Here is a 26,258-nt window from a genome sequence, read left to right as displayed (position 1 = left end):
AAAATATTTAAAGTATAGTAACTCATCGGTTTTTACAGTGCGGAGATTATTAATAATAAAAATAAACATTGAATTATCCGGATCCACTCACGCATTTAACGGTTTGCATGTGTGGACGCACTTTGTTCCGAATCAGCACCTCCTCAGGGAGGGGGGGTGGGGGTGGCGAAGTGTGGCCGATGTTTCCCGAGTCCAGACGAGTGTCTCCGATCGGAGCCCTACGTATTCTAAGCATCTCTTAAATGTTGAGCCCCTGTCGCTGCTGAGGGGGGGCGGGAGGGAGGGAGGGAGAGAGAGAGAACTCTCGCAGCATCCGCACATCCTTCCACGTCTGACTCGAACCCCCGACCAGCGAGCTCTGCGGCTCCATCCGGCCGGTTGCAGGTAAGGTGAGCGCCGGTTCTCCTGCGCTTTGACCGTGCATGTGTCCGTTACGTGTCCTACATTTTCTGTTCGTGCGCGATGGGTTAAATTCTGCAGTGTTTCTGGATGACGCGCTCCCCGGCTTGTCCCGGAGGTGACGGATTACGGCTGAGCTGCGACTGTGAGCGTTTATCACCGTCTAACACCTCGTACCGTGCCGGGTGTGAAATTAAGATTATCATCCTGGATGAACCGTCCCGGGATAGACGGGATGCTAATCAGATTTATTCATCACCCCTCCTGCTGGGGATTCAAGTGCCCCCCCAAAAAAATAGAACAGTTTTGTTCCAAGATGATGTGGGATTGTATTTTTTTTTTTTTTTTTTTTTGTAAACAGCTTGAAATAAACACTTAACATCTTGTACAATGACCTTAATTGAAAAGATTACCAAAAAATATATTCTCACTCCCATTACTACTAATGACATCGCTTCATTGCGTGTTATAATGTTATTTTAATCTATCAGAGCTATTATCTCGTCATATAACGATGGTCAAAAAGAGCCTAATAGCATCCATTATCTGGCAGCAGGCTCCAGCCGGGAGGCTCTCAGGCTGCGTTGCCTCCTACCTGCAGTGACGCTCAGATTCTGAGCTGCAGAGAGAGAGAGAGGCCGAGACGCACAGGAGCAAATGCCTTAAATAAACCCCCCCCCCATCTGCACCAAAGACACATCCAACGCCATCTGCGCTTTGATGTGCGTGTCAATAGTGCACATGACCTCTCCGCCGCCTTTCCACCCTCACGGTCACTGATGTTAAAGAATTAGACCGGATGCAGCCAGAATGTTGCGGATGTGTCTCATCCTTTAGTTTAGCGCAGCCAGTTTTGAAGGGAAATACTGCAGTGTCCATGCCAAAGATAAAATGTAGAATTTCTGGTTGTATTTCACATTTGGAAATCATCCCGGGGTGGAAAATCTGGAAGGTTTATTTCACGTTTCATGATTTATAAATACCTGGGTCCTGTGAGAACAGTAGAGTACGTGCATCTGTGCTGGCATCTGAGTACGTATGCCCAAAACTTAACGTCGAGAAAGAAAAGAGTAAAGTTAAAATGAAAGAGAAATGATGATCAGTAAAGACAGAGATTGCTTTGTGTGGGCCCCACATCTGCTGTGATTTCCGCCTCTTTAAAGCCTGCGGACAAAGACCTATCTGTCCTTCCAGTAAGAGAGGGGGAACTGACACGGGCTTTGATTTCAGAGTGGGACGCAGTGGCTTGAATTATATAACAGAGCGGAAGATAACCTGAGAGAAATGTGCAGAAAGAGGGTAAATGAAAGAGATTTGACAAAGAGCAAGCGGCGAATACAGGTTGAAAAGAAGACAGAATGTTGTGCAAATAAATGTAAAGATGCTACAGAGCTGTCAATCAGCAAGAATAGCACGGGCAGAGTTAGAGCGGGGTCGTCGTGGTGATAGCGTAACGCTTGAAGATGTGAGAATGGTGACAGAAGTGAGAAAAGAGGAAGGAAGGAGAGTAGAAATGATGAATGGATGAAGCTGACTGAAGGAGAGAGAGCATGTGAGCTTAATGAATGTTTGCATGTCGCTGCTCGGGTCTCTGATGGAGCCTCGAATGCTCGTTATTACGCAGAATTACTGGAGAGCTTTTGGATGTCTTGCTCTACAGATCTGGCGTAGAAACAGCAGATTGTCTGTGATGTCTCCCCGAGGCCTGTTGCCATGACAGATGGACACAGCTCACTTTTTTTCCCCCCCCCTTCAGTTCCTGAAAAGTTCTTGAAACAAGGACCGCAGGAAGAAGTCGAGCATAATTTGATTTACTAAACAACACTGGAGGCTTATTTGCCAAGGAGCCGCTGTTCTCTGTGACACAGCATTGTCCCGTATTTCGTTTCAAATGCAATACAATCAGTGGGCTTTTAGGCTTTCGGCCCAGATTGTGGCACGTCGACGATGGAACAGATGGATTGCATGAGGCCTTTTTGTGAAACAGGAACTTTGGTCAGTCAGTTAATGACGCTGTGAAATGTTTTTCCATCAAACAAACAGAGAAAAGGGGGAATCTCAGTCGTTGCTTCTTTAGCATATGTTCATGTCAGACATCCAAGACTACAAACATGAGCTGACTATGATTTCATATCTTATGATGACTCATATTTTTTGCTGCTTCCAAATGTGATCGTGAGTACTGCAGATGTTTCCTCCCACTGGCCTCCTGGGCTTTGTAAATGGGGACGGCAGGAAAACCTCTCTAAATGTGTTGCCTCGTATGCTTCGACGTAGAAGAAGGCAGCTCAGGGCATGATAAAACCTGTCGGGCTGCGAATCATCGACGTTCTTCTTGGGAAAGGTGTTGCCCCTGGTGGCATCTCAGCATTGATCTCAGGTATTCTATTAAGTTACAAAGAACACGATGAAAGTAGCACCACAGACTATTTTATATGTTACGTCTGAAGTCCAATAATCAGTCAGTTGATTTAGACTAGGGATTGCACAAGTTTGTGTTAATGCTTATGGGTTTCTCTAAATAAAGGTTTTCTTTTTGAGAGATTTGATACCCTAAAGGAATTCATAATGCAATAAAAAGAAAGTGTTATTAGTTACTTTGATGCCGTTTATATTTACATGGTTACTTCCTGAGAATGTACAGTATAGTCTTGGCTTCAGTGCCGTCTGATTGGGAACACTGCAGGGCTTATGAAATGTAAATCTCATCCCGTTGATGTCTCTGCATAGACGAAAGCCAGTCACACCATTAATATTCCCTCAGTGCTGCAGTTGGGATTCATGTCGGAAAAACGAACAGATGTTTGTAAAAAATCTTGTGTTCATTAAACTTTAAAGACAGTTTAATTTCCTGCTGTAGAAAAGATTCACTCCCTTATTGATTTTTTTTTTTTTTTAATAAGGAAGTGTTTCAGATTTTTAATGTGGGCAATATTTTACACTTACTGCATGTGACATCACAGAAGGAAAGCGCCTGTTTTCTCACTTGTTTGCTCACACATACTTGGTGAACGCACAAGCTGATGACATTTTGGGATTGATCTCAGTTAAGTTTTGAACAAGGAGGACATAACTCTATTTTATTATCAATAAAGGAGGAGTATCCTTTCAATATGGCAAACAACAGGTCACGAACTTCCAAATAATTCAAACCAAACTACAAAACACAGTCAGGATCTGCAAAGTTAAACGTATGTATTGAATGTCTAGGTGGATGACTCAGTTATCATACATCTGCTGTCATCCAAGTGGATGATGATGATGTCATCCATCTATGGAAAAGACAGGAGAAGTGGCAGAGATGAAGATGCTGATGTTCTCCTTGGGAGTGATCAGGTTGGACAGGATTAGAAATTAGACAATAAGAGGGACAGTGAAGGTTAGACGTTTTGGAGATAAGGTCGGAGAGACCAGACTCCGATGGTTTGGACATGTCCAGAGGAGAGACAGGGACTATATCGGTAGAAGGATGCTGAGGATGGAACTGCCAAGGAACAGGGCTAGAGGTCGACCCAGGAGACGATACATGGACGTAGTGAGGGAGGACATGAGAGTGGCTGGTGTTGGGGAGGACGATGCAAAGGACAGGGTGAAGTGGAGAAAGCTGATTTGTTGGAATCAAGCCGTACGTAGTAGATATAACAATAAAAATGCACAGCCTTTTATGTTGACCTTTTGATATGATATATATATTTTGATATACTTTGCTTGTGTGTCTTAAGGCACAGACGAATCAGCCATGGCAGCAACAATCAGTGTGATCACGTTCAGCATTCTGCTCACCACAGGTGAGTTCCTCCAGCAGCGGATAGGGTCTCTTCCCATCTTATCTTCTTAAGAAGCAGCGCTTATTTATTAGTATTTATTTGTACAATAGATGATATGTGAAACTCTCTACAGGTAGAGGAGGGATCCGACACCGTGTTGCGGTTTAGTCATTGAAAAGAGTTATAATATTACAAATGGCACTTTTAATTTGTTATTTGTTTTCTTGTTTGCTTACAGCTCTTTCTACCCCTGTGAAAAGTAAGGCGTAATGACCTAGTGCATCATAGAGTGTACTCATCAAATATGTATACGTGAATACATAACCAACGTGCCAATGCTTGCTCCTTCCTCTACCCATGCTCGCCCTCCAGCCAACGAGCAGACCATGACCTTGTTCCACGGGGAGGATTTCCACATCTTCCTGCCCTCACTTCTGTTTGAGATCACGTTTCGGAACAGGTCCTCGCCACGCTCGCCAGACGTGGTCCTGATGCGGGACGGCCTCGTGTTGAACGGTCGAGCCAAACTCGACCGCTACAACAGCCACCTCATTGTAGATGCGGTGGGTGAGGGAGATGAGGGTCTGTACACCATGAAGAATTCAGACAACCCCAAGGACATCAGACACATCACGCTTATAGTTCGAGGTACTGATGCAATGGGTGTATGGCACATTAGCACTGGTCATTTACTCTAACCTAAAGGGAAGAACGTTCATTTAAAATCATCAGCACCAAATTCTCTTTCTGATGCCTAACCCTAATCCCACACTGGAACATTACCAGTTTACATAGCATAATCTAGATTTGATAGTGATGCAATCCGTTAATGCGGCCATACATTTGATCTTCAATGGGAAATGAACTAAAGTGAGATATCAGTGCATGTTTCTGTTGGAAGAGAGGATTTGCTTTGCTGTAAACTCTCTAACTTCATCAAACCTGACATTCAGCACTGAGTTTCAAACAATAATTAATTTATAATCTGTCATCAATGAATCTTCCTGGTTAACACCAGAGTCAGCACCTCTTAAATCAGATCTGGAGTCAGCGTCTTTGTGACGTTTCTGCTGCTTTTAATAACGCAGTCAGCAGCAGAATAAACCTTTCAGCCACACATCCTGTTTGTCCTCCGAGCCGCGGCAGTGTTTACTTTGGACTAGTAATTCTAACTCTGATGAGATTAGACGCAGAGACTCGCACACGCGCGACCATGAGAGAAGGATGGCGTGATTTAGACATGCTGAAGGAGGAGTGGGCTCAAACCCAGCGTGGATGAAGTCAGCTGTAGTGTAGATGTGCTGCGATGTATGTGTGCGAGAGCATGCTGGAGCTGCAGGCAGTAATTATGCTGCTTATTATACACCAACCCACTCCTCTTTCCTTCCCTCCCTACTGTTTTCCTGTCTTTATCTTGTCTTTAACGTCTTTCTCTCTTTTTGGGTTCCGTCCCGACCCTTTCATTTCTTTGCACTGATATTGCTCGGTCAGTGCTCCTTCCTCTTCCTCTCTTGTCCTCATTCTTTCTCCCCGTTTTTATTCCTGTCTCCATGCTTTCCCTTTCTGTCACTGAAACCTCTGTTGCATGTCTCTCTGCACTCATCGTTACTTTAAGGCCCGACCGTTTCGGTCCTCTTTTATTATTAATCCTGCTGCTTTCTTTTTCTCAAGAACACACAGCTTACCTCCCTGTTGTTACATTCCAGACTGCTCCCATGAGCAGATCCTTAAATATGGACAAAACTACCACATTCCGTTGTTAGGGGTGACTCCTCCCATCACCCTGGAATACAGGCCCAGTGCTGTGGAGGCCAACCAGACATCGAGGTAGAGTCAGCAAAACTGACACTGATATTTAATCACAAGCTCAACCTCAAAAAGTTGAGGAAAGTCCCCCCCCCCCCTCCCTGTTTGACTGCTTGGCTTCCCACAGACCTGCTCTGGTGCTGCTGACCGTAGCAGGGACGTCCAAAGATGGCTACCAGGGTCGAATCAGTGTCACCGACCGCAACGTCACCCTCAGCGATGTCACTGGTGCGGATGAGGGCAGTTACACCGTCCGAGACTTCAAAGGTGCCATCCGAAGGAAAGTATGTCTCAATGTCAGAGGTGAGAGATAGATTTGTATATTCTTTCCTCTTCCATGCTTCACCTGTTTTAATTGACCAGCAGCAGCTTCCATCAGGATGTGTTTCCATTCTAGTTGCGACGCTCCTTTTGTCGGCCGTAATGGCTTTTTAAAGACCCAAACGTTAATGGCCTCTAACAGGCTAATGCATTTGATATGATCGACGGTGAAATAAAAGCAGCGTATTTATTGCACGTCCTGCCTCCACCTCTGTCTGTGTCTCAGAGCACCAGAATTATGTGGCCCTACCGTACGGTAAAAGACTGAAGGTCAACCTGATACTCAACAGCACCTTGGTTCGCCTCTACTACATCGCCGACAATGATCCCAAATCCCACCTGCTGATGGACAAAGGAGAATTCACCAGTGTAACTGGAGCATCTTATTTTTCCCCCGCCACTCTTATGATGATTTTTTTTTGTCTTTACAACAGAGATAGAAAATAATAATCAAAAGAACAACGTAATTATGTACTGCATATATATATATATTAGAAAAAGCACAAATGTGATATTGCTACCTTCAAATGTAAACAGTTATTGTTTGTTATTATGATTTTTTAAAATGCGATCTGTTTTTAATTAGTATTTTTTTGCTCCTTGGTTTTTCAGTTATTCCTGTTTTGTTTTTTTTCCTTCAAGGCGGTAGCTGAGCTGGGTTTCGAGAATCGTCTCTCCGTGGATGGACCGCTGGTTTTCCTGGATGAGGTCAAGCGTGCAGACGCAGGCCAGTTCAAAAGTACCGACCTGCTGGATTTCACAGTGTCCATCGTCCACCTGGAAGTACTACGTAAGGATGGGAATGGGTCTCCCTTTATGTCCGCCTTTCTCACCCTTTACTTGTCTCTTCTCTTTTAATTCAATGGATTTTCAACAATTCAATGAAAGGTCAGTTTAATCATTGCTATCCCAATCCTGTCCTTCTCCCCCCCCCCCCCCCCCCCCCCCCCATGCTTCCTTGCAGCCTACAAGCTGGAGACTCTGTATGTGGCCATCATTTCCCTCTTGGGCCTGCTGGTTTTCCTTCTGTTGGTTTGTCTCGTGTCTTGTTTGATCAGAATAAAGAAGAGGACCAAGAGAGCTGCCGCCCTGGAGAAGATCGCCAAAAACGCTGGCAAAGAGGACGAAGGAGAGGCCTTCAGACAGGTTGGAGTGACAGCTGACAATGTGGAGATACTTATGAATATCTTATTTATCTATACGATCAATGACTTTATTCACAGGTGGTCAAGGATATCACCAAACTCAGTGAGGAATCCAAGCATTCCCAGGCGGACGTCACAGAGAAATCGCAAAGCACCGAGGTTGACATTAAAGTAAGTCTATGCAATAATTATTTTCTTTAAGCAGAGCCACTGAGGTTTTAATGATGTCTCCGTCTTTATGCTGTTCTCTGCGTTCAGACAGCTGCAGCTTATTCAGAACGATGCTTCTTGAGTCCCCACTAAGATCAACAAAGCGGATCACATCAGTCCAGGTCTCAGGTCTTTGCAGTGGTTTCCTGTGTGAAAAGCAATTCCTTTTTTATGATGTTACTATTAGTTTATGAAGCTCGGAATGGTTTAGAGCCAAAAAAAACCCTTTTCTGATCTGCTCCTATGTCATGAATCCTACAAACGCCTCAGGTCTTTTGGGACAGGTCTGCTCAATTTCTCTCAAGCGAAAACTAAAGAAGCAGCATTTTGCAGAACTCCCACAAAACCTGAGTCCGGTCTGTTCCAACCCCCAGTTCTTTTAAATCGAGGCTTAAAACACTTCTGTTTGCGACTGCTTTTTATGCAATAAAATCGGAAACCGTTGGTTCCCGTCTTGCCCGGCATTGTAGCTGCGTTTTGACTTTTATTCTCCTCCTGACATGCTCCATTTTGTTGACTCTTTTTACAACTTGTTTATGTTATCTTTATATTTCTTTGTATGTCTGTTATATCTTGTGATTTCATGTCATCTGTGAACCTATTGATTTGTCTTGTTCCATACAAAATACACTTTGCTGTCTGTTGAAGGGTCTGGAGGTCTCCTCTAAAGAAGTTGGGCTCAATAACCTCGAGACCAGTGATTCTGGCGTTGGCTTTAACACCGCCCTCCCACTGGACACTGACACTGACGCCCCCGATCAAATGTCTGAGTCTGCAGCTGTAACCGTCTCCGTTGCCCCAGAAACCAAATCAATTCCACCAGCTGCTGCTGAGTCACAGCCAAGCGCTCCACCATCTGCAGAAATGAAGCCCGGTCCAGTAGCTGAAGCTAAAGTATCCCCAGCACCCAAGACCAAGACCATTCCTGAACCGCCAGAGACTGGAAAGATGGATGCGTCCAAACCAGCAGATGTTAAGCTTAGCCCAGCACCAAGCCCTGAGCCCAAGACTACTGCAGAACCAAAACCTGCATCCAGTTCAAACCCAGAGCCTAAATCAATTACAGTACCTGGAACTAAGGCCACCCTGACTCCCACACCTGAGTCCACGCCAGAACCGATAACCAATGGTACACCTGAACCAGGCAAGCCAAGCCCGGGTCACACTGATATTATCGGAGTCTCCGCTCCAAAAGCGGCAGCACCAAAAACCCCTGACGTGGAGGTGAAGTCCAGCGGTGCTGCGCTGGAGGCCAAGAAAGATGGCATCGTTGCCGAGGAAACCATGGCCGCCACCTGAGAACTGCTCTGGGGGAAAAAAAAGTTCAAGGGAAGCTCTGCTGATTTTTCTCCACCAACCACCACTGTAGACAACCGAACACCAATCGAAACTGGGGCAAAGATTTTAGTTGAATGTGTCTAACATCTAAACATATTAACTTGGTTAACGTATATCATTTGTCCATAACATCATCTTTAAGACTTTAAAAAAAGAAAAGAAAACAGAAATGTGAACCATAAACTGGTTTATCGCTAACAGAATTCACATTAAGACCTTTGCATAGTTTACTAAACGTAAGCTTGAAGGCTGAAGTTTGCCCCACGGAAACATGTACATCACATTATCGCATATATGTATATAAAAAAAATAATACTTTGCATAGTTTAAACCACAGAAGATATACTAATAATACTAATCTTGCTATTTATGGCCTGTGAGATGAGATCCAGACTCCTGGATTAAAATAAGTTTTGCAGAAGGCAAAAAGAAAAAGAAAAACATGACAAAAAACATATTTCTTAAAGTTTATTAGTTTATTATCATGGGATCACCATGCCCAAGCTGTATGTTAGGCTTTCCCAAGGAGAAATACTAGCCTGATTAAAAGTGTCTTTGTTTTGGACTTTTATTTCTTCCTTGATCCTCCCTCTTCTTTCCTTCGGTCTGTCACTCCTTTCTTTTGTAGCTACTAAAAATACAAAGCCTTTGAAACAAAATTAGAATCCTTTTTGAGGGCCTTTATTGCTCTAAAACAACATGCATTGAGCATGCCTAGCATGCCTAGCATGCTTAATTGCTCCACAATACTCCTTGGGGCCTTTGTGGTTTGTCCAGAGCTGATCCGTGAGTCTGGAGCTACACAGGTGTTCAACCAACGATAAGTAATCTTAATTGAAATCCTTGTATGGTGCGAGGGGGGTGTGCAGATACATGTTAGTGTTAATAAATGCATGTCTTTACCTCATGTTAGGATGACGGTTTTGGTTTCGTGCACTGAATTCAACAAAAAGCATTTTGGTATTTTGAGAGAAGCATAAAGTGACAGCTGTGAAAATTGAATTGTAGAAGTTCATAGGAAATGGATCCATCTGCAAACAAAAGGCCTTTCTTGGTGGCGTTTCTAACTGATACATTTTTCTTATATATCTTATACAGGCGATATATCAGCTTTTTCAAACGCCATATAACAACATGGGTCTCTGAGTCAACCACAAACCCATATCTGCAATTCTAAAAATTGTCTTTGTAGATGTATACACAAACTCAACACACATTCCAGCCTTGTAAATATTGCATGCACACTCCAGTTAAACCCCACAAGGCTGAATGTTTCAGTGAACTGAATGGTTGTATTATGCTGAATTATAACTAAGTAAAAAGTTGAATTTCTCACCAACATTAAAACCAGGATATAAATATATATATATACATTATTGTATACTCAAAACACTAATATTCACGACCGTCTTGAAATAAACACCTGAATATTTTAAAGACTATATTAGACTATATTTTATACCAATAATCTGTTGTTAATGCCGTTACAACCTAATGATACTCACAGCATACCGTGTCCGTCACAGTCTTTGTGCTTTGTATTAAAATGTTTAACCTATGCCACCTAAAGCAATGACGTCAGCATGCACACGACTCATCCTGCTAACCGTCCTTTATTGTCCTCGGTGTGTGTCTGTGTGCCTGAGCAGATGAGTGATGTTTTATTATCGGCATCCTTGTGCATTTTTAACTTCTGTGTGTATGCCTATAGGATGCATATAATGTATGAGGATGGGTGATTTATGACTTAAAGTTTGTGTGTGCTGTGTCTACTCATAGGCAGTTTGTACAGAATAAAAAAAACAACACCCCCGGTACTTTTACTTGTATTTCTCCGTCCGTTGTGAGTAAGGTATTCATGTGCCTGCTTCAATCATCGTGCAATGTAAAGAAAACAAGTACTGTGCTCAAATCATTTGTTTGGATGTGTTTAAAGACACAAAATATTGTAAATGATATTGTAACTGAGATATTTCTGTGACTCTCATCTTTGTTTAGTGCCTAAAACATGTATCAGATAGTTGGCCTGTGTGAGCCGACGTGCTTTATGGCACCTTTTTTTTTTTTTAAATATAAGTATGGTATTCGCAGATGTCAAAAGCTCTTTGCACACCCAAATGAATGAAACGATGCCGCTGACTGGCCTATGATGTGTGAACATGAAGGAGGTGTGTGAGGGACGAGACGGATGAAAGTCCTATTCCAGATGACTGTGACTAAGCTTAAGGGATTCAGAATATTCTCTATTGTGCAGCAATGTGTTTTCCAAAATTATAATGCAAGGCACAGTTTGGTGCATCTGAATGGATTTGTGACAGCAGGAGATGAATGACCAAGTGGAACATTATTTTTTTAACCATCTCCATATGGATGGCTTGTATGTTGTCAAATATATTGTAATTAAAAGCCACTCAGAGTGAGACGGGATGCGATTGTGAGGAGCAGATAGTGTGTGGCGGGCAGAAGCAATGGGTTTACCAGCATCCTGGGGAGAGCTTAGCCTAGTGGGATCCTAATTATTACACCAAACTGGTACCCACCTCTGATTACCCAGTGATAGAAACCACATCTTTTAATTCCACTGGCACGTCTTGCACTGTGTGAGTTGTCTCTGCCCTGAACCTCACTGTTTACTTCTGCTGTTCTGGCCTTGGTGTGGTTTGACATGCTAATTCTGTACACTTCAACACTGGTGTTTTGTAAATGTACAATTTTATTTCTTCTTTATTTCATGTTTCAAGGAATACTAAGAATAAACACGCAATGATGACATTGCCTGTCCTGCTGTCTTTGTTTTCTTAGTCTTGGAGCGTGGAATGCACCGACGGGCAGTTCTGTCACGGAGCTGTCCTCCCATCTCAGTGAGTCGCCTCGCTCATTGTCACCCGTCATTTGTCTTCAGTGTCGGGTGTCACTTCCTCAGCCCTTAGGCAATAAGTGTCATTGGTTTGACCGCCCTGGTTAGGGCTTATATATATATATTTTAATCATTTAATATGGAGGCTTGGTATGAACTAAACTTTTGTTTTGCAAGTTGGTAAGGGCTGCAAATAAAATACATTTTTGTGATTGATTGATTGATTGATAGAGATGTAACAGGTGACAGGTGTAAGCATCTATGTTCACCTTTGCAGAGAGAACAAGGTAGATTTGAGAACAGTTTGGACTAAATAGGAAGAAGGAAGGACTAAATGATGAATGGTACAGTAAAAACTTTGTTGACATGTGACACTGAGGATTATTGCGAGGGATCAATGTGCAGAAATGACAGGAAATATCGAGCCTGCCTGCAAAGAAGATCAATGAGATGTTGGGGTAAGATAATGGTAACTGTCAATTGGCTGGAAACACATTTCCCTTTTTATAAAATCTTGAATTTCCTGCAATGAGAAAACAGTAATTGGTTGGTAAAAATTAATGTAATCACAAATGTATGAAAGACTCCATGAAACTGCCTTTTCCCATAGCTGACTACTGCATGGATTGCACTTTGTCTTTTCAGTTTCAAATGCGAAAATTGATTTTGTTCTGCAAAACCATGAAGGTTGTTTATCCAATCGATGTCTATCAAATCAAAGAAGTGGCGGGTGATTATGACACACAGAACAGATAACGGGTATTGAGCAGCTCTGGGAACAGGTCACCTTTAAACCAGGAGGTAAGAACAGAGACAGTGTTTTTGGACGAGTCACAAATAATGTGAGTAATGTTTTGTCATGGGTCCAGGGGATTGCTTGTAATGGCACGGGATGCTTTATGGATGCAGTTCAAAGTACTAACCACCCCCTCCTTTGTTTCCTATTCCCTCACACATTAGTGGAGTCCTCAAATTCACAATGTGCTATTCTAATGTACCATAATCTCTTGCTTTTAGGTGAAAATGTCTCCTACGTCTAGGACTGTCTTCTTCATCAAGCTTACTGCAGAATATTGCACTTTCTCTCTCCAGACCTTTCCCCTTTGCTCTGCTTTCCGTCAGCGTTTTCATTTTTCTCTCCCTCCTCAGTTGTTCCAGGTCCTTGCACCCATCATGATGGGGTATCGGAACTCTATTCCTCCCTCCAAAACATTAAAACGGCTCTGAAATATGAAAAGGGGTAAAGATGAACAACTATTAAAAATGCATTCATTTTGTGTTCAACAGTAATTACTGCATGCAGCTGCAGTACCTCTACTCCCCCTGACTCTATATGTGTCCTGCTCTCTGCTTCTCTGCACACGTCTACCTCATAGCTTAACACACACACACACGAACGCACACGCACACTCACATTGAACAGAAATGTCGCTGATTTAATATCCTAAAAACCGAGTTCCTCTGCCTTTTAAATAAGAATTTTCAAGCAACTACTGTCACATTGTGACACACATGCCTGCACAGTAAAAACAGATCCATACTAATAGAACGCATTAATAAGCAACTGATAGTCCAACAAAATGAGCAAAAAAGGGCACACATCCAAGCACAAAATAAACAAAAGAAAAGCTATTGATAAGTAATAGATATGCACCCTGAGCTTGGTTTGCGAGTATATGACTGCAGCTGCAGGAGGTTGCTGCTTGGTTCGCAGCGGTGATTTATTGAAACAGACACCCAAGAGTCTATTTCTGTTTGCCAGTGTCTTTGGAAACACACAGACCAGCATTTGAGAAGAGGCAGCTTGCCAGTCAGTGCTTCATATTTGCTGTTGTTTTGCCTGGAAGGGAGACAACGCATGTGTATTTTTGTGAGGCGGCTCTAACAGTCTGGGGGTGTGACAGATTCCCCAGCAGCAGCCATGAGCTATCCGAGTGCTTGCTTAGATATCCGCGTTAAAGGATACTTCTATCTGTTCTCTGCTGACTCAAAATCTGCAGTCAGCGTTTCTGATTTCGAATCTTCTAAGACGTATTACATTTTACTGCCCAGCCAAAATTCTCACCCCCACCAGTGTTTATATCAGATCATTTCACACACAAACCTGTAATATCTCTACCTTTTTCCTTGTCATTGTCTGCAACCCCTATATCATTCTCCACATCCAGACACAAACTGAAGGAGGTTTGGCTGTGGGTATGGGTGCACAGAAGCAGCATCACTCATCCCTGCAAATTTTCCTCATCTATAATTCATGGTGCTGGGTCCTGGCAAGTGACTGTGCTGAGCTAAGTTCGAGCTGCAAACTCTGCACTACAGTATGCGGCAGATGGAAGGGACACCGACTGGAAATGATGCAGCAGCTCGGTGGACTTCTCTGCGTCCCAGCGCTTCCCTTAATTGGTTGCCTGTTTAAAATTTTTATTTTCTTCTTTTTACAGAATAATTAGCAATGCTAATTCTGTAAAATATCTGAGAATTTTCAGAGAATTTTCATATAATGATATCCCAATTCTCAGATATCGAAATATATATATATGTATTATATATATATATCAATAATAATAATATTACATATACTGTATTATTCTTTCTATATTATTATTGAAAATTATAATATTAATAATATCTATTTTTGATATATATAATATGAATAATATATAATAATATTATATAAGTAGGTCAAAAATGTAACAAAGTAACAAAACGTTGACCGGGTGACCGGGTTGGAGATGACGTGTACGGATTTACGAAGTAGAAGAAGAAGAAGAAGCTCCCGCCCATCACGACGCAGGAAGACGACGTCACGATAGTAAACAACAGCATGTCGCACAGACAGACTCAAACAAGAGGTATAAATCAACTTTAAAAGATATAAATTTTCGAAATTATGTTAAATATTGAAAGCGTGTCGTTGGTGGATTTTTATATGTTTGTGAGCCCAGCGAGCGGGCAAGCTATGTGAGCTGCTTTAACATGTCCCAGGAGCTAACTATCGTTAGCATACAGTACTGCAGTAATCAAGTTATACATTTATGTCGTTTCTAAGACTGTCTGCAACAAGAAACACTTTATGACTGCTGACGCTATATTTAACCCTCCCGTTTGCATTTCAGAACTGAACGGTCAAGCAGATATTGACGTTGACTACAAGCGGAAATACAAAAATCTGAAAAGAAAACTAAAATTTCTTATTTATGTGAGTAGCATAGTTATGATTGGCTCTCGTGGTTCTGGATGTTTTATTTGTTTATTTGTACAAACAAACCCTCTTCATATTCACTGGTGTCTTTGTTTGGTTCCCCATTTCCAGGAACAGGAATGCTTTCAGGAGGAGCTGAGGAGAGCGCAGAGAAAGCTTCTTAAAGTTTCCAGGGACAAAAGGTGAGATTATATAGTGTGTGAATGAAAGGAGTACGATATTTGAGAAGTAATTAATTAAGTCTTGTCTTCTAGCTTCCTCTTGGATAGACTACTACAGTATGAGAGAATAGATGAAGACTCCTCAGGTAGTTATGACCTTATTGTACTAGAGATTGAAGTGCGTATTACTGCTGTAAGGTCATTGAGTTCGATAATAACATCTGAAAGCAATTGACTGTAGCATTGTTTTATTTCCTTCATTGCTTGTTCCAGATTCAGATGCCACAGTTTCTTCAGAAAACAGTGAAATAGAAGGGCCAAGGGAACGAGAACGAGAGGTGGTGAAGAAGTAAGTCTTTTGTTCAAACATAAATTAACCCACTGGTTCTGACTGGTGAGCAATTACAGCATATGATGAGTCGATTATCTTGTGTTTGTCAGCACTTTGGCAGCTAACGTGGTTCGAAACAAATGTATAAATAAAGCATCTTCTGCTCCACCTGTGGGATTTTACGCCATGTGCACCAACCTATCTGTGCTCTGAATGTCCGAGTTGCTGTGCGTCTGACACTGAGTTTTGTTATTAACCCTCTTTTTCAGGAGAAGAAGTAGTCCTGCGGCATCTCTTCCATCATCATCGTCCCCTCATCTGTCAGTGCTGTCCCGTCCCAGTGCAAATCCTCTACAGCCCTCTGGCGTTGGGCCCTACCTCAACACTGTGAGTTACTGTTGCCCTTTCTTACAACCTTAAGAGCAGCTATCAACCACAACATTGCTTCCATTTTCATTTCCTTGCCAGCAAACATAATCCTTGTTTTGATTTTACATTATTTTTTATTTGATTGCCTTCTTTCTTTTTTTTTATCTCTTCCTCTGTGTTTTTGTTGTTTTGCTAAAAATGGCTTCACTGCTCTTCCATTATTCATTCTTCTGTGTATGTTTCTTGTGTTTATATCTCTGTCTGTCTTGTAAATTGCCTGTGCATGTGTGTTTGTGTGGTCATTTGGAAATTGGGGTCTGTGTGTTGGGAAGATGCCCTTCCCACCAGAATATTTGGCTCCACCAGCTGAACGAATGAAGAAAGAGAAAAAAACAAAGATGGCTAAAAACAAGAAAGAGACTACAGGGAAGGTGAGAAAGGAAAAGGAAAATATGTTACTCAGAGATAAAAAATAATAATAATAATGCAGATATTCTCCTGAGTTTCAACATGAATTTATGAATGTGCCATTTGTATTAGACAACATAATTGGTCATTATTTTGTCTCAGGTTTAGTGTTAGGACTTAGGAATCTGTCTCAAGAAGGAAATAACCATCTGGTCTTCATGTCTGTAAACTCCAACGTGCTGCGTTCTTGGCCCAATCTTCATCTCTTCATACTCCTTAGTCATTCATCATATTTTCATCCATTTTAAACGTGTTTTTATTTCCTCTGAGGTTGTTGCCCCAATGGCAGCTAATTACCCATCAGCCACCACTGCCCCACCAGCAGGCAGCGGCCCCTTCAGCTGGGTTCCCAGACAGATGCTCAGTGGAGATGCAGCCGAGGAGGAGGGAGACAGTGATGGAGAAAGCGATAGGGATGAAGACAGAGGTGAGGGAGACGAGGCTGAACTTGTCATTGACATTCCCAATGAGTGAACCTGACGGTGTTGACACACTTTAAAATCAGGAGATGTAGAGGGTGTGTATTTGTGTGTGGCAGATTGAAAGTTAGACCAGTGCAAAATGTTTGTCTTTTTCATTCACTTGATAGAGCCAAGCGCCCTCTTGTGGACGTTTGCCTAATTGTAGTCTCATTGTCAAAAATGTAGTTTCTCCCAAAATAAGTTCTGTTTTCTGATGTTTAAGTTAAGAATTAAATCTTTGGCAAAAGTACAGTGCAAAGGAAAATCAATGGGCACTGGAATGTTTGGCTACTTTGATTTCTAAACAGATTTTGTGCTGCATGATGTTTTTCTTTGCTTATAAACAATCTGCACTGTGAGTACAGCTGAGTCTGTTCAGTGTACAATTTGTCTTTATTTTTCTTCTTGGATTGTGTAACCACCATTAAAACTATTCTAGTATGTTTTAGGTGTTTCAAATGATATGATATTTTAAGTGTTACAAACCGTTTTGACACCGATTATTTATATGATTATTTTTAAATTCTCAAAAACAATGTTTGTTTTTTAGGCCCGAGCGCCTATTCTAGGCGTAAGGGGCTATTGCTTTTGCAACGCAGAAGACGACAAGTTGACGAGCGCAGCTCGTCAACTCTCGACAAAGTTGACGAGCGCAGCTCGTCAACCCTCGACAAAGTTGACGAGCGCAGCTCGTCAACCCTCGGCATCCAACACACTCACGCACACACACACCGACACTCAACAGCACACACACACACACCGACACTCAACAACACACACGCACACACACAGACATCGACAAACACAGTTGACGAGCGCAGCGAGTCAACTGTGTTTGTAACTGTCTTCCGATGGTTGACGAGCGCAGCGAGTCAACCATCGGGCGACCAACACACCCACGCCCACACCCACGACACTCAACAGCACACACACACACACCCCGACACTAAACAACACAGACACACAGACACACACACACACACACAAACACGAGTTGACGAGCGAAGCTCGTCAACTCGTGTTTGTGTGCCCCCACAGACGCGTAGCCCTCGTCGCGACCATTCCGAAAATGTATTTTGTGTAGAAATCGCACACTCAGAAAAAAAGTTATATTGTTTTTGCAAAAATTCTTTATTAGGCCCGAGCGCCTATTCTAGGCGTAAGGGGCTATTGCTTTTGCAACGCAGAAGACAAGTTGACGAGCGTAGCGAGTCAACCCTCGACAAAGTTGACGAGCGCAGCTCGTCAACCCTCGGCATCCAACTTTGCCATGCTGTTGAGGACGACCAACACACTCACGCACACACACACCGACACTCAACAGCACACACACACACACCGACACTAAACAACACAAATGCACACACACACAGAGATCCACAAACACGAGTTGACTCGCTGCGCTCGTCAACTCGTGTTTGTAACTGTCTTCCGATGGTTGACGAGCGCAGCGAGTCAACCATCGGGCGACCAACACACCCACGCCCACACCCACGACACTCAACAGCACACACACACACACCCCGACACTAAACAACACAGACACACAGACACACACACACACACACAAACACGAGTTGACGAGCGAAGCTCGTCAACTCGTGTTTGTGTGCCCCCACAGACGCGTAGCCCTCGTCGAGACCATTCCGAAAATGTATTTTGTGTAGAAATCGCACACTCAGAAAAAAAGTTATATTGTTTTTGCAAAAATTCTTTATCTTTATTCTTTATTCTTTATTCTGCTGTTTAAACGGCAATTTGACCCCCTGAACATGCTCGAAAACTCACCAAACTTTGAACCAAGCTCAGAACCGGCGAAAAATTAATTATTTTATGTGTTTTAAAATTGGGAATGAAAAAGTGGCGCGCTAGCGCCACCTACAAAAATCACAATGCATTGTGCCTATGGGGGGTCCGACGCCAACTTTGTCGGATAGCCACGAAATTCGGTACACACATGCGTCAAGTCAGGGCAAAAAAAAAAAAAAATTATGGCCACGCCCCCAAACACACAGGAAGGCGGCCATATTGGATATAATTTTAAAAACTGCAGAGTCAGCGTTTGCACACACACACACTCCAATCCAAACCAAATTTTAAACACTTATTGACCCTTCCTACCTGGACACTTTAAAAGGGAAACTTTGACAATCAGCCTTACAGCGCCCCCTAGAGAACGATAACAAAAATTGAATGGGAATTAAAAAAATACTTTGCCAGAAATGATTGAAACTTACCAGAAAAGTCCCTCATGTGGTCCCGATCAAAAAACACAATCGTAACCATGTTGTTTTTACGCTGTTGCCATGGCGATGGCAACCCCTCCTATGGGGAGGGGTCCGACGCCAACTTTGTCGGACAGCCACGAAATTCGGTACAGACATGCGTCATGTCAGGGCAAAAAAAAAATGTATTGTGGCCACGCCCCCAGACACACAGGAAGGCGGCCATATTGGATTGAAACTCCTGATGGCAGATGGCCATATAATCCAAATAACGATTTGACTAAACTGTGACCTACTCATGCAGCTCAAATCTAAACACTTGCGAAGCACTCAGGACAAAAGCGGCGCGCGTCGGCGGGTCAGCTCAACGGCCTGTCGGCCGGCGAGGGCCTACAACGCCGCTTGCGGCTTTAATTCTTCTTTATTCTTTATTTTTCTTCTTTGTTCTGCTGTTTAAACGGCAATTTGACCCCCTGAACATGCTCGAAAACTCACCAAACTTTGAACCAAGCTCAGAACCGGCGAAAAATTAATTATTTCATGTGTTTCAAAATTGGGAATGAAAAAGTGGCGCGCTAGCGCCACCTACAAAAATCACAATGCATTGTGCCTATGGGGGGTCCGACGCCAACTTTGTCGGACAGCCACGAAATTCGGTACACACATGCGTCAAGTCAGGGCAAAAAAAAAAAAAAATTATGGCCACGCCCCCAAACACACAGGAAGGCGGCCATATTGGATATAATTTTAAAAACTGCTGAGTCAGCGTTTGCACACACACACACTCCAATCCAAACCAAATTTTAAACACTTATTGACCCTTCCTACCTGGACACTTTAAAAGGGAAACTTTGACAATCAGCCTTACAGCGCCCCCTAGAGAACGATAACAAAAATTGAATGGGAATTTAAAAAATACTTTACCAGAAATGATTGAAACTTACCAGAAAAGTCCCTCACGTGGTCCCGATCAAAAAACACAATCGTAACCACGTTGTTGTTTTTACGCTGTTGCCATGGCGATGGCAACCCCTCCTATGGGGAGGGGTCCGACGCCAACTTTGTCGGACAGCCACGAAATTCGGTACAGACATGCGTCAAGTCAGGGCAAAAAAAAAAAAAAATATGGCCACGCCCCCAGACACACAGGAAGGCGGCCATATTGGATTGAAACTCCTGACGGCAGATGGCCATATAATCCAAATAACGATTTGACTAAACTGTGAGCTACTCATGCAGCTCAAATCTAAACACTTGCGAAGCACTCAGGACTAAAGCGGCGTGCGTCGGCGGGTCAGCTCAACGGCCTGTCGGCCGGCGAGGGCCTACAACGCCGCTTGCGGCTTTAATTTTGTCTTATTATGCCATATTAGTTTTTAACCATTCAAATTGTGTGTCAGAGGAAAAATAAAGGTGTAATTCAAAAAACATATTTTCTACATTTATTTTCCATGTGTGGTAAATTCACAGGTCCTGCTGACAACATGCTGTGGAAGCAGTTTTACCTCAAAGGTTATCCTGTTGTGTGTTAGTTTCTTTTTTGTCATTGTACCATTAAACTAGTAAAAAGCATTGAAAGTGTTAAACACACACGATACAATACCTCAATGTCCCGCCCAAGACATCGATCCCTAATGTCCTCATTCCAGAGCTGCATAGTTGGACACTGAGTTGTGTTGTAATCTGTAGGTGTTCAATCTTTACAGGACTGGCAGCATTTACTCCAACAAAGCTGTGACTAAACTCAAGTGGCTCATGCTGCTCACACACCTGAACAGGGTTAAGATATTTTTCTGTGCTCTGTAATGCATGCAGATATCTGCCTTTGTTGCATAAGTTTTTATAGTATCAGCAACTTGTCTTAACAGGCCTTTTCCTAATATTAAGGAGAGCTAGTCGTGGTCTCTGAGCCATGAAAGAAGTGTGTTTTATCTGAGAAGTTAGATTTCAAGTGTCGCTTCTTTCTGTGTGACCCGTGGCTTTGTCAGGATTAAGAGGATCTCATGAAGTGACATGGTTATTATTAGAACTCACATTTTTACCTGCAGTTTCAAGAGAGACGTCTTTATATGGACGTCTGTGGAACTGGTTGACTTGACACAGAATGAGCGCTCGGAGGAATGCGCTGTACCCACAATAATACACACGAAGACAATGTCAGACAAAAGGGAGGTGTGCAGCAGCCATTTGGGAATGCAGACCTACCAGTAAATGACCACATTAAATGGGTGTTGCTTTACCTAGGGTGGTTCGTAACAAGGAGTGGGAGTTAAAGGTGTATCCATGGGTGTATAAGAAGGAGGCGCGAGGTGAAGGTACAGCCAGAGGGCGTCTAAAGAGGGTGGAACTGATGGGGGGGGTTGTCAGGGAAAGGGAAATGAAGGAGTAAGCGAGATTGTGCCAGCAACACAGATTCACTCTTACAGCCACAGTGAAAGAGGACAGACATGGTTGGAGACAAACTGGACTAAAGAGCAGGTAGTGAGTAAACAGCAAGCCTTATCTTTTCCATCTATATACGGAAACTGCTGGATAATTTATTAGCCTCTCCTCGCCCTGTGAGTGCGTATGCGAGGGAGAGTGGGGGGGGGTTGCTGAGCTCACCACCGCCATGCTGCATCCTACCGTCGGTGCAGCAGCTGCAGCTATTTGCATGCTGGCAGTTCTGGGCCCAGGCCCGTCTCTTTCAGCTAAGGACAACTCGGAGACGGTCTTCAGCCTCTGCAGGCACTGCTTCTACAACCAGATGCCTCCTCGGGCAGCCTCTGCAGGGTCAGGGCTGCGCCCACTCTGCCATAAACTGCCGGGAGGCCAGGCGTTCGCCACGCTGTCCAAGCCGGGCTGTGACAGAGCCGTCTACGCCGCCTTCTGCCTCAGCCATGGATGGCTGGGGAGAGAGGCAGAGGAGGAGGGAGAGCTTGGGGTAAGGATGCTGCAATTATTTTTTTTATTCAAATTGTATTATCTACTTGCACTTATGTTTATCTGTGAAATGTCGCTCGTAGCTTTTATCCAGAAAATAATAAAATGCGCTTTTCATGATGACTATATTACAAGGAGGCGCAGTGGGTCACAGGTTCAAATCCGGCTTGTGGCCTTTCTGTGAAGAGTTTACATGTTCTCCCCGTGTCTGCGTGGGTTCTCTCCGGGTTCTCCGGCTTCCTCCCACCAACAAAAACATGCTGATTAGACGAATTGGTTACACTAAATTGTCCATAGGTGTGTGTGCGTGTGTGTGAATGATTGTCTATCTGTGTGGCCCAGAGTTGTGAGTAGCTCCACTTCTAAACATGGCTGGCCCCTGGAATCCATGTGAATAACTGTAAAAGGTAAAAAATGAAATTTCACAAAGGTTCTAAAAATAATTTTCACAAATCCCAGATATATTAACTCTTATGTAATTAAATGTGTTTTAAAAAAAGTTGTTAGGTAATGCAATGGGCTGTGATTTGCATGCTGTCTTACATTAACATGGTTTTGATGATCGTTTCTGCCAGACAGTGGAGGAGGACGAAAGTATCACAGTAGCAGCACCAGCCCTTCTCGGACGAGGCGGCGTCCCGTCTACAGACTCCCTGGTTCAAACCTGGGACTCAGCAGTTACAGCTCTGGTCAAGTCGAGCATCGCTCCCCAGTGTGGCACTTCAGAGGGTGATCTCTACATCCTGACCGGGGCAGGCGATCTCAGCGCTGCTGAGGACGGAGGCGGCGAGTGTCAGACAAGGCTGCTGTGGTCTGCAGTGTGCTGTGCAGTGTCCGAGGGGCAAAATGGCTTCAGTGTGGGGCTAATCAGAGAAGCAGGGAAACCAGTGAAGCAAGTGAGTGTGAAAGAGCTCGAGGAGATGCTCGGAGTGGAAGAGATGTTCCTGGAAGGCTGTGGAAGAACAGACGAGGAGACTGTTGTGGGTCTCCTTGAGGGCCAGCTTGGAAATCCAGAAGAGTTGGTTGGGGATCCCAGCGGCAGCACTGACAGCAATTTGGTCCATGATGTAGAGGCGGAGGAAGCTGGTGCTGATCCGCAGCCCAAGGAAGCTGATGTTGTAGAAACGTCAGCGAGTAACGCGGAGGGGGAGTCTCCGGAGTCCTCGGATGCAGCTGTGGATGAGCAAGAGATCGAGGCAAACTCCAGCAGCACTGTGGTCTATGCCCTTTCCACCGTCTTATCCATTCTCAAAGCTCCGCTGCGGCCCGTGTTCTCCACAATCACACAGTTACCTGGACAGGTGATGCCAGTCACTGGACCACAGTTGTATTGGAACTTGAATGTGCATCCCCACTTTAAAATATAGCGCCTCCATGAGGCTAAAAATGATAGGTGGAATTTAAGTGTCAGTGACAGACATAGCTATTGTTAGTACTCACAACTGTCAATGTAGCATGTTGCAGTAAAGATACTTTAGCTGCTATTCTTGTTCAACTGGCTCACAAGCAGCTAAGGTGAAAGATATTCGCCTTGCCCCGTGGAAAAATTTGTCCACGATGAAGTAAATGGATGGATTAGTTAGAGCTGGGACAACCAGTCAGACAATTTGACTCACTGATCGCTGTATGAAAAAAAAAAAAAAAAGATTTTATAAGAATATATCAGCAGGGTGGCGCAGTGGTAAGCGCTGTTGTCTCATGGCAAAGAGGTCCATAGTAAACTGACTAATTCCTAAATTATTCACAAACGCTTTAGAAAACTAATAAATTTGGGGAATATTTTAATTATATTACTGGGAGTCAAAAAAAGAAAGACGCTATTTATTCAATGTTTCTAACAATGTGAGGTGAAATGGCAAAATAAAAAAATAAAATCAGAATAATAAAAGATGAAAACAGCAACGGCAACAGAAAAACTGGAAGCTCTTCATTCCAATTTGCTCTCCCAGATACTATAAAGCATGTAGAATGTGTGATTTCTCTTTTCTTCTTCATCTCACCTTACAACTGACTTTTTGTCTCATCTTGACTCAGGTGACATACGTGCTTCAGAAAGACCTTGGAGTTCTTGCTACCGTACCTGGCGATACCTGCTCCGTGCTCTACCTTCTGACGTCTGATATTTTGTCCTGGATGGGCTCAGCTGCAGAAATGCTACTGGGTATTGGGGAGTCGTGCTTCTTTGGGACATACTACTGCACATCCTCCATGATGGGGGCCTTAATGAACAGCTGTTACACTGGGGTCACTGGCATGGGTACACTGGCCGGAGATTCACTTGGAATATTTGGTAATGTTTTAGATAACGGTTGGTGGGTGACCAAGGTTTTTGGAGGCCGACTATGGGAGCAGAGTGAGGGTTATGTAGGATCAGTGATGTGGGAAATGGGGGGACAGGTAAAATCTGTTGGTGGAGGGTTTGGGAGCCTGGCATGGAGAAGTGGGAATGGCGTGTTTAATGTGTTTAGGGTGGGAGGGGGTTTAACAGTGGGGATGGCCAGCATGGTCATTGGCGCAGTGAGTGAGGCTTTTGGGCAGGAGTCTGAAAGTTGGACAGAAAGTTCAACTCCACTTGATGAGTAACTTTTTCAAATACTCGTTCCAGTTTTGATTTGTAAAGGTATTTAGCACAGAGAAGTCTAAATAAAAGACAGTTTCCCAAAATTGATGTCATTTGAAAAGCCTTAGGTTTTATTGAAATGTTAATTTAGTGCATGACAAATTTCTGTTGCTGATTGTCCAAATCATCTGCTATATTTGAGAGCTGGGATACGCGACTCAACTGTGATTTTAAAACCCACTGTGCACAAGTCTTTTGGATGTAATTATTTTATAAACAATCCTTATGTGATATTTGCTATCATAAATGTTTTACTTATATGTGCGCTTGAGTAAAATAGAATGCTGGCTTCTTATACTTCACATTTGTTTGTATAATGGAACTTTTGCGCTGTTATTTTGGTAACTTGTCATGATAACACACAATAAAACATATTTGCATAATAGTGTTTCTAGATATTTATTCAATCAAAGGCCTCCAAATATGAAGACAAAAAGAGAAGGTGATTAAGACAGGAAAGGATGAAATAGTAAGCTAAATTTCCCCCGACTGCAGAAGTTTGATTAGCAAATATAACAAGGAAAACACTCAGAGCGCCCAGACCTCAGCCGAGCAGCTCATTCTCCTCATAATTAGATTCACACCGTCCACACGGTGATCTGGATCATCGTCAAAAGGTTCTAAATTGTTGTTGGTATCTTAATACACCCACCATGAAAAGTAAAATTGCATTATGTGCAATTTCAAATGATTTTTGAATCCGTAAATGGGGTTTAAAATGTTAAAATTATATATTTTATTGACTCCACTCTAGATTCGACCCGTATGAAATCCGCTGGTGAGATAGAGGCCCCCACCCTACATGACTGTGTCAAATTCCATAAACAATTGGTCAATAATCAACCGAGTTATTGAGGAACAGATTTTAAAGATCCATTGACTGCAACGTTACCGAACATTTCGAACTGATCCATAATGCAGAATCTCTTATGGATCATCACCAAAAGTAAAAAATAATCTGTTCCTGGTAACATTCCTAACATTTCCTGAAAATTTCATCAAGATCCGTCCAGAACTTCTTGAGTTATCTTGCTTAGAGACGGACGGATGGACAGACAAACAAACGCCGGCGATGACGTAATAATAATAATAATAATAATAATAATAAGAAACATTTATTATAATAATAATACATTTACTTTGTGTACCAACTGGCTGTTGCTAATATTTCCTTCACTGAATTGATACAATATTTCATCAACTTCCGTTCTATGACGGAAGCTACGTTTCAAACCCGGAAGACGTTGTTGGCTTTCGTTGCATCAGACGGCGGAGAAGACTCATGTGTTTGTCTGTATGTGCGAGCTTGCGATGACGTCTCTTCCTAGTTCATTCACAGGTACATGTCATTTCTTACTGATTTGTTCTGCAGTTAGGCGCATCATTCTTAATGATTAGTTTTCGGAACAGTTTAAAACGTTGACTGCGTAGTAATGGTAGGTGTGGTACTTATACGCAGATAATTAACCCTTATCTTTAATGGCTAAAGCTAACCTCTGGCGTGACACTTTCACATTTGACAGACCCGTTTTGCAGAATTCGTGAACTGACATTTCAAAGCACCGGTTGCAAAATGAGAATTACCTTAAAGCATGTTGACCATTTTATTTTACGAAGTCGGTGTATTATGTGAATATGAGATTACATGGTTGAAAC

At 43.0% G+C, this 26,258-nt stretch overlaps 3 protein-coding genes across 3 annotated transcripts; all 3 read left to right on the top strand.

Moving 5' to 3' along the window:
* The first annotated feature begins 4,138 nt into the window (after nt 1–4,138).
* Nucleotides 4,139–8,947, top strand: si:dkeyp-77h1.4 (uncharacterized). Its single transcript, XM_068757808.1, has 10 exons — nt 4,139–4,187; nt 4,539–4,814; nt 5,873–5,993; nt 6,100–6,275; nt 6,520–6,662; nt 6,936–7,083; nt 7,258–7,439; nt 7,517–7,609; nt 8,297–8,542; nt 8,627–8,947. The coding sequence occupies exons 1-10, from the start codon at nt 4,139–4,141 to the stop codon at nt 8,945–8,947; spliced, it is 1,755 nt and encodes a 584-aa protein (XP_068613909.1).
* A 5,646-nt stretch (nt 8,948–14,593) lies between these two features.
* ino80e (INO80 complex subunit E) lies at nt 14,594–17,377 on the top strand. Its single transcript, XM_068760355.1, has 8 exons — nt 14,594–14,695; nt 14,960–15,042; nt 15,157–15,227; nt 15,300–15,352; nt 15,480–15,555; nt 15,807–15,924; nt 16,239–16,337; nt 16,645–17,377. Exons 1-8 carry the CDS (start codon nt 14,668–14,670, stop codon nt 16,846–16,848), a joined length of 732 nt encoding a protein of 243 aa, XP_068616456.1. The 5' UTR covers nt 14,594–14,667; the 3' UTR covers nt 16,849–17,377.
* A 4,294-nt stretch (nt 17,378–21,671) lies between these two features.
* Nucleotides 21,672–24,979, top strand: si:ch73-54f23.2 (uncharacterized protein LOC107988037 homolog). The gene is made up of 3 exons (XM_068757797.1): nt 21,672–21,983; nt 22,558–23,283; nt 24,017–24,979. Exons 1-3 carry the CDS (start codon nt 21,672–21,674, stop codon nt 24,563–24,565), a joined length of 1,587 nt encoding a protein of 528 aa, XP_068613898.1. The 3' UTR covers nt 24,566–24,979.
* The last annotated feature ends 1,279 nt before the right edge of the window (nt 24,980–26,258 follow it).

This window comes from Brachionichthys hirsutus, chromosome 3, assembly GCF_040956055.1.
Source record: "Brachionichthys hirsutus isolate HB-005 chromosome 3, CSIRO-AGI_Bhir_v1, whole genome shotgun sequence".
NCBI lineage: Eukaryota > Metazoa > Chordata > Actinopteri > Lophiiformes > Brachionichthyidae > Brachionichthys > Brachionichthys hirsutus.
Note: the sequence above shows the minus strand (reverse complement) of the source record. Positions and strands in the feature narration are given on the sequence as shown.